Raw genomic sequence first — 17054 nt, 5'->3', positions numbered from 1 at the left:
AAAACAGGACCACTCCCTTTCATTGTCGATTGTGGTTTACCATACACACCCTTTAATAATTTTACCGGTGGGTGGGCTCAGTTATTTTGGTGAGTACCATAATAAAAGTCTGCGTGGCGAAAATAGAAATTTAGACTTGTCGCATGTGCAACATATCTGCTTCTTTTTGTTTTCCCCAAGTACAATCCATTCAAGTGAGGTCAGTAACAAGAAGATGATTGTAGAAAACATCAGTGATACTTTAAGAGCAGAACAGTGGAGTCTATGTCATATGATCAATGTTCTTTGAAAGTCTCTTTAAAGCCGACAATGTCAACAGTAGCTTTGAAGGAAGTCAAATAACTCACCCAAGAGCTAATTCAGCACTCAGCTCCTCATTGTTTTGCGTATCCATGGAGCTGCAATTATCCTTTGGCTATTCACTCTGCCCACAATATACTAACCAGTGCTTCTCAAGCTTTTTTCAGTGAAGTAGTCTTGTGAAATATTTTTTCAGCCATGTCACCCTGAACTAGCCTCTAGCTTTTTTAGGAGAAACTTAACAAAATAAAGGAGAAATAGATCATAAAGAATAAATATGCATTTTGCAAAGGAGTCACTGGAACACAATTTAGCAATAATTTCATGTTCCAGTTAATTTGCTCTTAATTTGTGAAGAAAAACGAGTTCATGTCACAGCATTAAAAAGCACAAAATTAGGTCTGCTGATACCTGTGGACAGAATTAATGTTTTACGGTCCTTACAGGTCGAGCTTTATTCAGTGGCTTCTTGATGAGGACTGTCAAAATTGTTTTTGCTATCGATAATTCCATTTAATCATTGAGCAATGGACCCCAACACGCATTCAAAATGAAAATATGTTATTATTTATTTATTTATTTTAAATAATTTACTAGGAGATCTTTGAGGCAGGTCTTTTTTGTCAGTTTTAAAAAAATGTCTGACTGACCCTACTCGGTCAACATTTTTGGGGCCACCGCTAGTCTTTCCTCAAATTTTCTAATTAGTATACAAGTTGTAGCATGCTTTGCTTATATGACATCTTTGGTTAGACATCGCCAGACATTTAGTCACAAATCTTTTACATCTTTTCTTTTATAAAAGATTGTTCTCTGACAAATTACAAAGCAAGGATTTGTCATGTTGAAAAATGTCTTAAAACTGAAGGGACAATTTGGGCTGGAGTGTTTCAGTGTTCGCACACATACGTTCAAAGAAAGCACAAGCATTCATCAGGTCTGAAGCGTTGCACGCCAATTTCATGGCCGTGTGGCGGCTTTGAGCTGCAAGAGTAAAAAGTGGCTTCTTCCTTTCGCAGCTTTGATTTCAAGGAACAGTGCTCTTGGAATGTGAACATATGATCCACATGTCTTTGCCCTCTCATGTTAAAGTCTTCCAAATTGACCTCAATATGGATTTGATTAACTCTGAGAATGTCACATCTGCTCTGACCATCTAAGGTGGCATTAAATATATAGCGAACATCTTGCAGTGACATAATTATAACATGTCTTACTTCAATTTGGATCTGGTACTTAAAAAGGAGCAAAAATTGGCCGCAAATTAAAACTGGGCGGTGCTTAAAATATGGACATTAGTCCACCACAGTTCCTAAATGAGCACATGTAGTTCTGTTATTACTCCTCAGCAATCTGTCAGTTAAATTCAACTTGACATTGAGTAACACATCTGAGATGATGACCAGGAGGAGACTTCCTGCTGTCACTTCCACAACTCATTAAATCACAATCAATGAAGGAAATGAAGCAAGAACAGTGACCTCTTTGCAGATGCAAACGCACACGCTGCATCATTGCTTGTCCTTTGCTGTCTGGTGGTAGTAAAGTAGACATGTTATTAAGAGCAGAATAAATGGTGGCCGCTGTCATGATAGCTCTATTGGTAGGTGTATACATAGGCGTGTATTTGAACATCTAGTCCAGGTGATGTAATAAATGTGCCATTTCAACCCCCCAGGCTTAAAAGTTAACAGGACAACAACCCACATGGCTCTGTCTCTTGTCACTTGACTCATAAAGGCTGATAAGAGAGAAGCAGACAAACCCTTTGGAATACCCGTTTACATTCAAATGCAATGCAAGCGTTAGTGCCGCATAATTTGCAATAATCGAGAATAACGTAATTCCTGTGTAAGTGGAAATATACTTTGTGAAGAAATTGACAACCCTTTTTATTTTGTTTAAAATGATTGTGCAATTTTCCATCTGATTTCTGCTGTTTTGTACTTAGGGGTCTGAGCCATGAACTGTGTGTGTTTTTGCATTCTATGAATGGATGCTAGCATGCATTTTGTATGGCTCCTCCTCTATGAGTTTTGTTTTCGCCTGCATCTTATCAGAAGGGTCATGAAGAGGATGAATGACTTCACCACAGTATGGGATTACTCAAAAGTGCAGGGGTGGACAGATGTTTCATTAAGTGAACTTTTCTAAAAGTTTGCAGAGAGGACGAATCATTATGCTGCCTGCATTTAGTTTGACGTCTGTGATATATTGTAAGTCGACCTGTGACGGTGATTTTGGTTGCCTCTGGTCCGTGATTAGCTACGTAGCTGGAGGAGAGACCAGCAGTGAACAGGAAGTCATGTTTATCACCACATCCCTCCCAGCGTTTTCTTGGTTGTTATCTCTGTTTGCCGTCAAAATGGGAGAACTGCACAGCTTTTTATGATGAAGTCCAAACTGACTGGCAGGTTCTCATTCAATCATTAACTCATTCAATCCCAAAGAAATATTTTCACTATTCTTAAGATGGAGGATATTCAACTTCCCCGTCCTCGTTGAAAGCAAAGAATAGAGGGCAAAAGAAGAATCATTGGTCACACATTACTCAGGAAATTCAAAGGCATGTGCTTTTGTTTCAGTTTGAAAATTTCTATCATCATTCAAACAAATTGTAGAGCTTGGTGATGTCATCATTAATAATGAGGTAGAAAATGTTTCCCATCTGTTGAGCAATTTAAGGGCTAATTCAATCGTTGAAATATGGTGAGTGGGTCAACCCCTACGCAGATCTTTTTTCCATCTAGCGAAAGAGCTGTTTGGCCCAACGCAAGCGAACTGTAAAAGAAGGAAAAATAATCTTGATGTGCAGTCAAATGTAATTGGTAGTTGCTAGATTTATATACCACCATTCTACTGAGTGGAATCTGTTTAAATATTTTTCTTTCTAATAATGCATCATCTTTTTAAAAAAGACATTCTTTCCGTATGAGTACATTAATATGGACACTCAACTTGCTATTTTCCCTTTTCATCAACTGTTTTAGGCTTCTTAAGCACAGCCCAAACTGGAATATTTGTTTAAAAAAAATAGTTTCAAATAATTAATGTGTGGCTAAGGTGTGCTGTTTATACTTTCAGGAAACATTATTGAAATAGGAGCGATATTAATGAAAAGTACTATAAAACAAACATTGGATGGTTGCACAAAAACTGAGCAAAAGAGAGAGAGAGAGAGAGAGAGAGAGAGAGAGAGAGAGAGAGAGAAAGAGAATTATTCATCAGACTGACATTACTGACATGCTCTTCCATTTTCATGTCTTCCTTTTTCTCCTGAACTTGGGATCCCTCTCAAAAAGAGCCTATCAGGTTATGCCAAACAAAATGACAGCCAATCAACGTCTATTTCAGGGTGCGATTGACCTGTGTATCCTAACCCCTAACCCTAACCACTCAAGCACAAGAAGCCTGGTGTATAAAAACGGTTTAATCATCATGCAGAAACCATAAAGTATGAAATTAGTTTAACACGATTTAAAAAAGTAATGTTTTAACTATGACTATAACTAATTGATTGCAATAAATCTGTCATTTTGACACCCCTAGTAATTCCACAGTTGATGACTCAGAAGGCAATGATGAAAGGATCTTTTTATCATGTATATCTTTGATAATAATTATCAATGTCCATTGTAGCCATCGTTAGATATAGCTGCAAGAGCTGCGTGCTTTGGATTTATGCGGTAGGCAAAACTTGAGTTGCTTCATTGATAAGCAAGTTCCTGCTTACAAAAACATATATCGCTTCATCAAAGGTGCACTCAAAGGATTTTTAGGGATTCAAAATGTAAATTAAAAAATTGCACTCTACTTAAAACTGTCATTAATTGATCAAAATTAATGTGTTATTTTGACAGCCCTAATTATGTGTCTCTTTCAAAATAAAAATACATTTGTCATGCCTCTCCCAAGGGACCATTTGAGTGTAACGTATTGTATGTGCCTTCTGTAAACAACCAACTTTGTAAATCAGTCAACTGCAGCAGGTTGCGTGGTCTGCGGCCAGACAGCGTCATAATCCACAACCTCTAAGTATAGTTGCCCAGAGACGCTTGTGGGCTATGTGAGGTTGCGTTTACGAGGGATGTAAAGAGCGAGAATTTTGGAATGTGGAAGAGTGTCTAGGTTTTGAATTGATCAAAGAAAATGAGAGAATGGGCAAAAAGCGCCAAGAGGGAGAGCAAACGAGAGAGGAGGAGGAGGAGGAGGAGGAGGGAAGGGTGGAGCAGGAAGGGTGATTACTGTGTGAGCCTGCTTCTGATTGGCCGACGTGATCGTGTGTGTTTGCGTGGATGTGTGTGCGTGTGCGTGTGTGTGAGAGCCACTGGGCGGGGGATTAAACCTGCGTCACGTGGTTCCTTTAGCTTCTTTCACACACATACCCTCATTTCCAATGCACACACACACATACACTGATCCTCTCACATATAGAAACACAGCTGTTGATACTTCTCTCTGAACGGCGAGAAGCAAAGAAGCCCTGCAGGAAGCTAAAGGAGAAAGCAATTCTGCGGTTTGCCCGATCACGATTCTACCAGAAAGCGGCTACATGGAGGATCTAGAGTGACAAGTGCACTGATTTGTTTTTACGATCACTTCCTAGTGTTCCTTTAGTCCATATCCTGTTCTTTTTTTTCTCACACACTCTCTCACTTGCTCTTCTTACTCGGAATCCGTGGGAATGCACAACAGATTTCAGACAGCCAGTTAGAGGACCAAAAGAGACATGTGCTTTTCTTTTTGTTCGGTCACCTACAACCACGGCTGCTTCTCTCCCATTCATTGACCAAGGAGGAAGTCAAAGGTTGGTTGGGCTTGTATATTTACAGCTGCTTTGGCTTTCCCAATCCGATGTCCTAAAACTGTCTGCTCGGGTTTATTGTACCCAGCCACATTGTAGTTCAATGAAGCTTAAACGTGTCTTGTGTTTGTGTTGCATCACAGCTGCACCTCCCAGTCATTCTGAATGAGTTTTAATTTAAGGGGAATTCCAAGCTAGTACGCGGTTGCTTGGGCCCTCAATGCTGCACTATAAACACACATGGTGTGAACTGTGCAGCGAGTGTGAGTGCCAGAAGAGATTAGCGCTACTTATTATCTCATGTGTGCAGCCTTTATGTGAAAATCGATGGAGACGAGGTGACTTGGGCTGACTGCTGCATTATTCTCTGAAATACAAATGAACGACTTTGAAAGGCATTCTTGTTGCACACGGACTCCCCCTAATCCAAGTCGAAAAACAGTTTGCTGCGTGCGGTTTTCAGATGCTCAGATTTTGCCTCGCACCCAACGGTTTCACTGCTAGATCTGTCAAACTGGCGTGCTTAATCGTGGAAACACGCCCCCTCCTGTGTCTGTGTGTATGTGCGTCCATTCGCTGGACTTGAAGGCTATGTGTGGATTTTGCATGTGTGGATATAATTAGCTGCCTTCGAGATTCTTTCCTGGTATTGTTACTGTTGGGGTTGTAACGTAACCCACAAGGCTGACTATATTTAGAGGTGGCAGCCAGTAGATACACAAGCAGTCGAACTTTGGTGTGTGTTCCCCAAGTATGAAAAAGGTATGTCGGAAGATGTTTGTTGCCGGTACTGCAGCGGCCCGAGAATGGCACTGCATCCACCCAGGCGGTGTCCTAATTTAGCTCAGCATTAAATTTTAAACCTTAAGACCGGAATGTCATATATATATATATGATTGCTTCAAATTCAGGGCCCAAATTCACGTACTCTAAACATTTCAGGTAGTTGTTTACAAGTAGCACTAGTGTCATTACTCAAGAATTCATAGCATAACCTTGTATCCCTAAATTCATATAAAGAATTTTGTTGTTGCAGCCACTCTTAGAACTGTAATTCAAAACGTAGCAAATCTGAATACCTATAACTCTTTGCTGTTGCTGTGCCACTGTGACCTTTGAAGATGCAAAGCTAGACATGGCAAAAAAACAAAACAAAAAACAAGACATGATTTCTATTCCTGTGCTATTGCTATGGACACTAAAGCATTACCATCAGGCCCATTTATTTTGGGACACCAATTTCATTCTTATTTATTTGTTGCTGGATTTAAATTGCAGACTTTATATAATCTGAGGGTATTTTTAAATGCAAAACATACAGAAATGACAGCAGTTTTTTATTGTCTAGGTTTATGTGCTGCACTGCATAGGAGTAAACAATAATACATGTACAAGCAAGTAAATGGCGGCTTGCTATATGTAGAAGATGGGAGTGTTGTGTGCTGTCTGAGTCGCTGGCATTTGACAAGCTCCAAATGTCATTGGCTCACTGGTGCATGATGGATGAACATTCCTGCTAATAAACAGTAAGCTGTTATAATTGAGTACAAAGAGAAAGCAATAAGGCACACATCACACATCAACGTGATTGTGATTTCATGTTACAGTCATCAAGTGAAATATAATACAACAGAGAAGCAAGTCTACCGTAAAGATGTTTATGAGAAGTCTCGTCTGACACAAATTGTTATTTTGGAGGCAGCAATTAGTGCCGCTGCTGCTGCCGAGCTGCTCTGGTCTTGTCAACTCCGATTTATTAAATTGGACCAAACACTGATTCAATCACCAGCGTTCTGTTAATTGGACAAATTTAAACTCATACATGCAGAAAAATGCTCTCACTGTGGATCCCAATTCTGGCCATGGCCAGGAACACTAACAGGAGGCCAGACAAAATGGAAGCAATTCCCCAGGAACAAGAGAAAATGTGGATTTACTGCTTGTGCATTAACATTAGGTGTTGTTGTGTGCAGTTTCCGATGTAATTGGTTGACTAGATGAGAAAGTTTTCATGGATGGTTTCCCCTCAGATGAAGATGGCTTGTGTCAGGCAGAGCTGCTAAAATGTAAGTCAACGTGGTGAGGGGTGAAGCACAACGAGGGGTTAAAGGTTGTTGTCACCTTGCCTCGGGCTATAGATTGTTGCCTAACTCCTCTTGTACAAACACAGTCTGAGCCATCTATCAGCCACAGATTTAATGACGCTTCTGACAATCACAATGTATCGCCATTGTATGAAATCATCTCTGTTGCCTGTTTTTGTTGTCCTGTTGCCTGCACTGAGCACTGAGATTTGTCCCTAAATGTAAAGTGCATTCTTCTTCTTATTATTATTATTATGATTATTGTTGACTGATTGGCTTTCATAGAGTTTGATACAACCTGATAGGCTCCTGTTGTGGGTGGGAGGGCAAGTTCTGGGGTAAAAGGAGGAAGTGAAAATAGAAGAGTATTTATGTGAGAGTTGTTGGAAAGGTTGAATGGCAAATTAATTTTATAAGCTTCTAGATGGAACCTTTGATAAAGGTATAGTGACATGCGTTTTTTGTAAGGAGCTCGCTAACAACAAAAGTAGCTCAATTTTGGCCAACCGTATAAATGCAAAGCATCCACCCACAGCCCTCTACTAACGATAGTAACATGGATGCTAATGTAGCGAGCCATAGCAAAGCTTCAACCCAAACTCGAGAACACCCCGTGTTTCATCAAATCTGTGACAAACAGGATGGAAAAGGTTTTATTTAAATATGAATATTTTCTAATTATTTGGCAATTGAAAAGAAAACAGCACCATTCCCCTTGTTGGTCAAAACTAAAGTTTGCAGGTACAGTATTATTGGCATTATTCTCAAATAGAGCAAAAGATAAATGGTTAAAAATGCATCTGTAAGTATGTTGCAGGAAAAAAATGCTAAAGTCACTTTTTTATTGCTGCATATAAGTCTTTTGATTTGCCACAATAACTCAATGTATCTTAATAGAAAAAAAGAGCTTTTTTCTCATAAATTTCTAGTTGAAAGTCTCTTGACCACTAAATATTATAATTTCACACAAACTTAAGTTGTTTAGAAATGTGTATAATGCCTAATTCATTACTATTGACCTGTGTAAATTTGAATCATTGATAAACTTTTAGAACAGTTGTTTTTATTGGTAATGTGGCGGTTGAAGTCTGATACTATGAGCATAGTTTCACCCAACCCCCTCATAATGGTAACCAAGCCCGCTACTACACTAAACATTCACACTTGTGAGTAGAGGTTGGGTTCACTAAGGGGACAACAATCTATTGAGAGCCACTGAAAAAAGAACGTAAAAGCAAGGGGCGGGGGCATCTCATGCTGTCCGACTTGTTGCACAACTGTGTTCGTGTGTGTGTGTGTGTGTGTGTGTGTGTGTGTGTGCGTGTGTTTGCGTGTGTGCCTGCATGTGTGTACTGTTTTTATACGACCAGGGGAGTTTAGGGGGCTTACTATGTTTTGATGAGGCTACAGCTGTTGTATTTTGACACACATAATTCCAGGCATTTAGCAAATTCCTGGCATTTGGACAAATAACTCCTTGCCAGATATAATTTCTGTGCTTCTCAATCACTTTATTGTCAGTGCGTGTTTATGAAATTTATACAGTCTAGCGTTAACCCATCTAGGCTGTAAATTAGGTTTAAAATGAAACTCCATTTTTCACCTGGAAGCCAGAACAGGCCACGCCAAAAAAATCTGCATAGAATTGACCCCACTTGAAATGCATTAGAGAAGGAAAAAGAATATTTAATCCTAAAATATTCTACAAAAGTCACAGATGAATATTCAAAATGTGTTTTCCACAACTAGGAAGGTGGGGATTTTTTTTTTTTTTTAGGGTTAGGGTTTAGGGTTAGGGTGAGGTTAGGGTTATGTGAATCCACAGTTTCATGTGGCATAAATGTGTACAAATCTGCAGTAAATAATGTGTTGTATAATATAGTTTTCAGTTTTAAAAGGTGCAGAATTAATTAAAATAAATGAAACAAGACCGTATGATAAATGATAATTACTCAATGAATAACTGTTTTCACTTTGCAATGACTAATACTGGATGGATAAAGGTCACAATGACACAAAACCAATGCAACATTTCTGTCAAATACCATTTTTAAAATTGTACATTGTTCATACCAGTTTCACCAGTTTTTTGGGTTGTCTACGCCACTTTAAATTTTGATCACTAGTATTTTAGTGTTTCTTGAAACTTGCTCAAGGATTTTCATGGTTGTCCTGAAAGTCTCCCCTACAGGCAAGCAGGGGGGTGGATTTAATATCAAGTTACATAACCATGTTATCCATCCAGCATTGCGTTTAGGAAGGAAAGTGGTCAGCCTGGATTCATTTTGGTAAATTCTCATCCTCTGGATTCCTTTCCTAAATTTCTCCCTCTCATTCCTTCGGTCTTTGAACCAAGACACCATCTGGTGGAGGTCACATGGGCCCCACCCCTCCCTAATACACCAGCGGATTATCCTCAGTAACAGCGGCCACTGATGCAATTTTGTATATTCTGTCTGGTCCTCTCTCCATCAGTGACTCTTCATGTTCTTACACTTGCTAAGGAGGTTGTTTTTCACTTAACGAAACACGTTTATGCAACCTCCATCAGCATCCTTTGACTTGACAAGTACTGTTGTTTACGGTCTTAATTTAATCTAAATAATTATCTTTGCTTTTCTGTCAGATTGTTCTATCTTTCAAAGTGTAGGTTGACCCGAGGAAACAAAACAAAAAATAGAACAACAACAACAACAACAACAACAAAAAGCATGCTCGTAGCCGTCTGTTTGTTGTGACGGGTGTATGCTGATTGTAATTGGATTGGAGTGGAGATTTGATTTAATAGTGTTATATAACTTTCAGGTTGTAGAAGATGGCAAGCGTTGATGAAAATAACAACTTTGGTGTCTCAATCACATTTTGCCTTTGGATTGAAAGAGTTAGTAGCATAACACTTATGAAACAAGTCTGGTTGTTTCAAGTCTGATTTCGACAGTCACATGGAGCATTTCGAGATTCCCTATTTTATGGTCGATATTAGGCTGAAAACGAGTCTTTGAGTTTTCCCAGTACATTGGTTCAAAAATGCATTTGGTAGTTTTTCCTTACCTGGTTACCTGTTTATTAGCATACATGTCAGAATAAATATGCTAAGCCGTCACAACAGCTTTTTTTAATGGTGTTTACTTGTGTTTCGGGCTCCATTAAGGCTTTGTCAAGTCTAAATTAGCCTCTAGTTAGCAGTGCTTGAGTGCTCCATGAAGGCACACTTACATTGTTACCGTTCCTACTGATCACAGTAAACCATGATGTGGTGTTTCAGACACCAAGATTAATGTGAAGACATTTAAAATCTAATATTTTAGGAAGGAAGGTAATGTGATGCAAAGCTAAGGATGCTAATTTAATTTAAAAATATTCATTGGCAAAAAAAGTTGGTCATTTGTCATTGAGTAGAAATGTGTCCTCTAAATGTCCTATAAATATTTGATTGAAATTTTCTGAATGATGAAAAAACTCAATAGCTGGTATTTGGTATTACATTTTCGTCAATGGGATATTTAGTCTAAAGTCTCCAACTTTCTTGATTTCCTCAGGTGTTTTTCAGAGCAGCAGCCATTCGGCAAGAAAGTGAAACGAAACAGGGATGAGTGTGGACAGCCACCAGGGGGTTGTGACCACCCCTCCCGCACCCAGTGGCGGGACCAGAGAGCGCTTCATTGATCGAGTCAACGTTGATGATCCAGAGTACCTCCGAGCCAGGAACATGTCACCTGACCTTCGGCAGGACTTCAACGTTCTGGAACAGAAGAAACGGGTCACACAGATATTACAAAGCCCTGTAAGTTAAAATAACCTTATCTTTCCTCTTTCCTCTGCTACAGAACACTTTCTCTCTTTTCCTCAAGTGCCCTTCAGGCCGGACGCCCTCCTGTTGGGTCAGGTTTTGATGTAGTCAACAGCTTTGAAAGCGCAAGGCATATTCTTGCCAACACTCCTAATGCCGTTGTTTGCTTTTCAACCCGTGGAGGTCCAGATTCTTGAGAATTACATGAATCTGCTTGACTAAAGTAGAGATAAGGATTGGAGGTACTGTTTACAATATTAAAGCTCCTTCAAGGATATACATTTGCCAAGCATCTAGACACACAAGGTTTTGTAAGGACACGATTAGAGGGTGCTGTGTAGCGGAATCGTTTGTTTCATAAACAGCAGACCAAGTATACAAGGCAAGGACAGGATATGAGTTTCGTACCTTGGTCTTCAGTGACCAAATCCATCTCCAAATATCGCCATCAGATCGCAATATCATGTACAAAAAGAGAATGCGATGTAATAATGTCTAGATTCACAGTGTAGTATGCGTTACCAAATTTTTTCTTATAACAACTTGGCATATTCACAGAAGATTTCTTGCACGCACGGAGCACAGATGTTGGGTTTTGATCATGTACATTGTACAGATAACACATATCCAATTTCTGGATAACATGTCGGATTAAAAAGGAGACAGACAAAAATCTTTCAATATTGAATATTTTCAATATCCTCATACTTATTGAGATGCTCATACAGATCTTGTCTGCCTGGAAGCCAATACTCCATTATACAGTATCCGAAAGTGCCCAAAACATTTTTTTTTAATTGAAATATGACAGTTTACCACAATGATGGTCAAGTTTTTTTTTCTTGAAATGTGCACCTTGAAAGTCCATTTTTAACCATAGTCTGATACCGTGTGTGTGTGGTCTACACCCACACTGGAGATTGAGAAGGGGTGGGGAAAACAGAATGAGCATGACAACACATCAACGTTGAAAAATGATCCCACAAATTACTATACGCCGGCGGCCATGACACACATTATAAAATGATGATAAAAGACAGTTGGAAATGAAGGATTATCACTTCATGTACCATGTAAATCTGTGTATCTGTTTCGATTGAAAGCCTTGAAGATGGCACACAATTGATAATAAGTAGTTTTAATAAAATTGTTGTAATTCATTGTTCCGCCCAGATTTGATTTCTCCCATGCAGGAATTTGATGGCCACACTTGTGAACTGATTCAAACACAGTTTGATGTTGTGTTTGTAATTTTTGCTTTGAACACTTCACATCGCATTTTGTCAAGATGATACAACAAACCATGCCCTTCATCTGAAGGGCTCTTGGATGTTTGTAATCAGACCTTGCAAGTTGCTATGAGGCTCGATTCTGTGTGTAAGATAAAAAGATACAAATCAAAGGGCAGTGCGGTGGATACACATCATGTGGAACCGCTCTCATTTATTAACTTGACGACGTTGTGCACACAGGTCATGCTACGGATAATGTCGGTATGTTTATACTGCATGTTGCGTGCAGTGCAATTATTATTATATGTTACCTTTGGCAGCTTTGATCGACGAGGGGATGAGTGAAGTGAGAATTCAAATTTTGCTATCGGTTTTAAAACTGAAAAGTACTGCTTGAATTTGTAGCTGACATACCAGTTCAATGCTTCCAAATGTATTTCGAAGTGTCAAATTTATTGTAAATACTGATGACATAATTGGTTATCTTAGTGACATGACACATGATTTTTGACTGGTTTTGCACCCGGATGTTTTCATAGTCGACCAAAGTAGTTTTAATGTCTTTTCTGGAATAAGGCCCATGTCCGAAGTGTTTTTTTTTTTTTTTTTTTTCTCAGTCTCTTACTCAAGTCGTCTTTAGTGACAATACAAAAACAACATGCTGAATGAATCAGGAGCTCAGCCGCCTCCTTCTCATGACTTGTCATCCTTTCTCAGTCTTCCCTTCTCTTTCTGTTTGCTTTTATTCCACTCTTCCAAGACTACTGGACTCGTAGATTACATGCTTCTGGTGCTCAGATTGCAGGTTACATTTAAAGTCAGACCAATATAGATCAAGCTTGGCACGACTCACGCATATCCATCATGCAAGCGTGTTCACTCTTTCAACGTTGAAGACCAACACGTTGAATACTTTTGAGACGGCGCTGTCTAGATTAATAGACAATGGACATACACTTAGCTGCCATTAAATTATGACCACATAAAATGATGCCAATGCAGGATTTGTATAAACATTTCTTAATATGGATTAGTTACAATGTTAAATATGTATTACTTTAATAAGTGGTAACATATTCATCTGTGTGAATATACTTTGCAGTAGTGGAGAATGAGCTACTATAAGAAGGGCGTCCTCTGTTTTTTTACTTGCTCATAAAATTTATTACGGGTACTGAATTACTCTGTAATTAAGACATGGCATGTAGTGAAATGCACACCCTGGAAATTGTAATCAATGGCAAACTGTTTAACATAATCACATCATTAGAAATCTCCTAAATTCAATATAAAGTTCAATTACTACATTAATTCTGTTTCCAAATCTTTCTTCGCTATTCAAGTTAAGCTTTTTCAAAGACTTCTAGAGAGGAACTGTGCAGATTGATCCAAGTATCAACAGAATTGACTTGAAATGCGATATTGGTATTGTGTCTATACTTAACCTAAAAGTACTTGGTATCAGTATCAATGATACTGTCACTAGTATTCTATTGATATTGATCAAAACCAAAATCTCAAGTATCACATAGGTCTGTTTGATAGTTCAACTTACAATGGAAAGTTGTTTTATGTTTGCATGTTTAAATTTGAATTTGGCTTAACCAGTTCAGCTTTTTGAAGATTGATCACATCTTACTCATACAGTAGAAGTAATCATGTTTCCATGGCTTCCCGATGAATAAATATGTTTATCCTTTACTGTTCTATTGTACTTTTTTTTTTTAATAGCAAGCTTTCAGAAAACGTATTACAGCTGACAAGGAGAAAGGCAATAGGACATATAACCGTGTGTAAAAAAACACAGTTTTAAATACTGTATTTAACGTCATATACAGGATGTGTTAGGATAATATAAACTAGAAAGATTGAATGCTTCACAATATGGGTAGAACAGATGAATGTTGTAACCACTGTAAAACGAAATAGGCCCTGGTAAAAGGAGAAACTAAGAACATACTTTATATGTCTTTAAATGCATGAGTCCAAACGGACCAGAGTTGTGTGACATTTCCATAAGGAGGGTTAAGTGACTGTTTTGTTTGGTTGTTTTTTTACATATTTGCAAACCAAAAATCGGTTTGGATGCAGCATGCAGATCCTGACAGAAGATTCGAAAGCTAAGATGGCCCTTTTTTTGTTCCTGCTTTCTTTTTTAGTGAGATTTGCATGATGCAGGTCATGCTATGGAAGAGAAATAGTGATAGCTGAGAAATAGTTATCTGTAACTCATTCTGCGGTCCAAAAGGTCAAAAGATTAAAGTCCCTCAATTTGAGTTTCAGTCACAGTGTCTCAGGTTTCTTCGATTTTCTTACTCTCCGTGCATCATCATTTGTCTTGCAGAATTGTTTCTTTCCTTTTGCTCATTTTCAGCATGTGGAGACTTATTTTTATTTGCTCATACCTCACATTGACATTACTCATCCCATTTGGTCTAGAATTTTTATTTTTAAACAAAGGAAACGTGAATCTTGCCTGCTTCCCCTTGCCACTCGTCAGCAAGCGCAAGTGGATAATTGATATACTTTGGCAGCTTCTGCCGAGAACTCTTTGCGTGAGGCTTCTTATAACGGCTGCTTTCTATTAGGTTGATCTTTTTCTCTTTTCAACTCCCAGCGGTCTCTTTGATAGGACATTAGCGGTTGAACTTCCTCCAGAGAGTTCTTTTCAAAACCACTCTCTTTCCCGCAGACCCAGCTGTCTTTCACTCAGGCTTTTCTAAGCATCGATTGGGTGATGAACTTAGTGAAAGTTCCTCAGTGCCCGCACGCAGCATTCTTGGGTAGGACAATTTGTTAAACTCAGCTCATGTGCAAGTGCTGAAGCTTCAGCAAGGCAAACCCCTTGGGGATCAAATCAAACTGATTTGATCGTTCAAATGCGTGTTACTCACTACTGAGATTGGGAGCTTCTTGAGAAATGCATTGGCTATATAATAAGTAATATGACTACAATATTTGAATGTGATCGAAAGTTTAGGGTTAGGGTTAGGGTGTCGAAAGTTTTTTTTTTTTTTTTTTACAAAAAAAGTAATGCATACCCGCTTGCACAAAAATGCCATGATAGCTATGAAGAACAACAACTTATCATTAATATTAGTGGCATCAATTAAATGACTGACTTTATCTAAGAATGTTGTAGCGGCAGCTTTTTGTGCCAGCTCATAGAAACCAGTATGCTTTTAAAACAAGCCATATGATATTTGTAGAACAGGTTCTCTCGCACACATTTTATCATTGATGTTAAACTTGTTTAATCGATAGAGCTGCCAGGCCTGCAGGCAGACTCTGCTCTGTAACACTGTCACGTTGCTGGCTCGTGTGAGGAACATTGTGCTGATGTAAAAACGGTTATGTTCATTTTTTTTTGTTTGTTGAATATCCTTATTGATGTTTTCTTGAAATATAGCTTATGCTATTCCTGCTAAGGTCACGTTCGGCATAAATTGGAAGGGGAATTTGTACTCACTAGAGGAGGCAAAATGGATGCCAAACACTCTCTAGTTCGCGCAAATGTGTTTAAGTGACAATTAGTGCCATTGTTTTATTTTGTGCTTGTATTATGTGCTAACCTCCTCTTGTGGTATGGAAACAGCAAACACAGACATCACAACGTAATGTGGATTCATCTGATGCTTTATTTTATGCTTATTTGCAAACCTCAGCAGCATAAACATCTTCCTTGATGTTGTTTTTGTTGGTACAGCAGTCAAGAGGGCGGTCCAAATATTAATGATAGATCCACTTTCAGCACTGGAATTAATCTGTTTGCATGATGCAGTCAAATCCCTGCTGTCATAATCTTTTGGAGAATTCAGTACTCACACAAACTGTTGAGCAGATGCCTGCTACTGTGCATGTGAGTGTCATTTTGAAAGGTTTCAGGCAGCTTTTAGTCTCCAGTGGCAACTACAGCTGACATTGTCTGACCTGGTACGACATTAAAACTGTACAAACTAAGACAAAACAGCTCATAAGACAAGCTGAAATGTTCAATTGCAATTGATTAAATGCACTATATTTACATATTTTTAAAAACATAGTAACAGTGACAAAGAAATGGTCTTGGTCAGTCATTTTATCATGTGTTGTTAGAATCGAATATATATATATATATATATATATATATATATATATATATATATATATATATATATATATATATATATATATATATATATATATATATATATATGTATATGTATATATATATATATATATATATATATATATATATATATATATATATATATATATATAAAAGTTAGAATCGAATTGAATTGTGAGAGTCCGACATTATCACATCTCGTGTCAATCAAATCATTAGAATTTTTGCCACATCACAGCAATCTCGCCATGTGCAATTGGACTAATCTATTTTGCATCCAGGAGTGATCTTGGATTTTGCTTTCAGAACTCTGATTGCAACGTAAATGTGATGGCAAACGAGTCTGTTAAAAAGAACTGCCCAAAGCACAACCCTGAGTCACCACAGTCAGACATCCGCTCCGAGTTGGTCACCACAGCAACACCGTCACCAGGGACAGAGGAATGTTTGGCCATGGGTCAGACTCAGCAGTGCACCGGGACCCGAGGTGTTCCAATTTTCCCCCAAATCCTTCATGTGGCCTGTTCTTTTGACAGGGGGTGATTCGGTGTTTGGCATGTTAGAGCTAGCAAAGTGCTAAGACACAGTTTTGAAAAGTTGCAATCAAGACATCAATACTGTTGCTAGACATTATCCTCACTCAGAAATGGTGACCCATTTAGCTAATTCTGCAAAATGTATGTATGTATGCTTCACATTCTGCAGTCCAAGAAAAGTGGTGAGCCAGGAAAAAATG

At 38.5% G+C, this 17054-nt stretch overlaps 1 protein-coding gene across 4 annotated transcripts in view; it reads left to right on the top strand.

Annotated features, from left to right (window-relative positions):
- add3a (adducin 3 (gamma) a) overlaps nucleotides 1-17054 on the top strand; it is a 54410-nt gene that overhangs the window by 13448 nt on the left and 23908 nt on the right. For 3 of the 4 annotated variants that reach the window (XM_088419466.1, XM_088419467.1, XM_088419464.1), the window contains exon 2: nucleotides 10728-10972. In XM_088419466.1, the coding sequence (XP_088275592.1) occupies nucleotides 10778-10972 (195 nt within the window). In that variant the 5' untranslated portion in view covers nucleotides 10728-10777. Of the gene's footprint in view, nucleotides 1-4723; nucleotides 5108-10727; nucleotides 10973-17054 lie in introns of those variants that run through there. The other variant, XM_088419465.1, reaches the window with a different exon arrangement.

Source organism: Hippichthys cyanospilos, chromosome 7 (assembly GCF_059441005.1).
Source record: "Hippichthys cyanospilos isolate Australia breed blue-spotted pipefish chromosome 7, RoL_Hcya_1.0, whole genome shotgun sequence".
NCBI classification, from domain to species: domain Eukaryota; kingdom Metazoa; phylum Chordata; class Actinopteri; order Syngnathiformes; family Syngnathidae; genus Hippichthys; species Hippichthys cyanospilos.
This window is presented reverse-complemented; position numbering and strand designations above follow the sequence as displayed.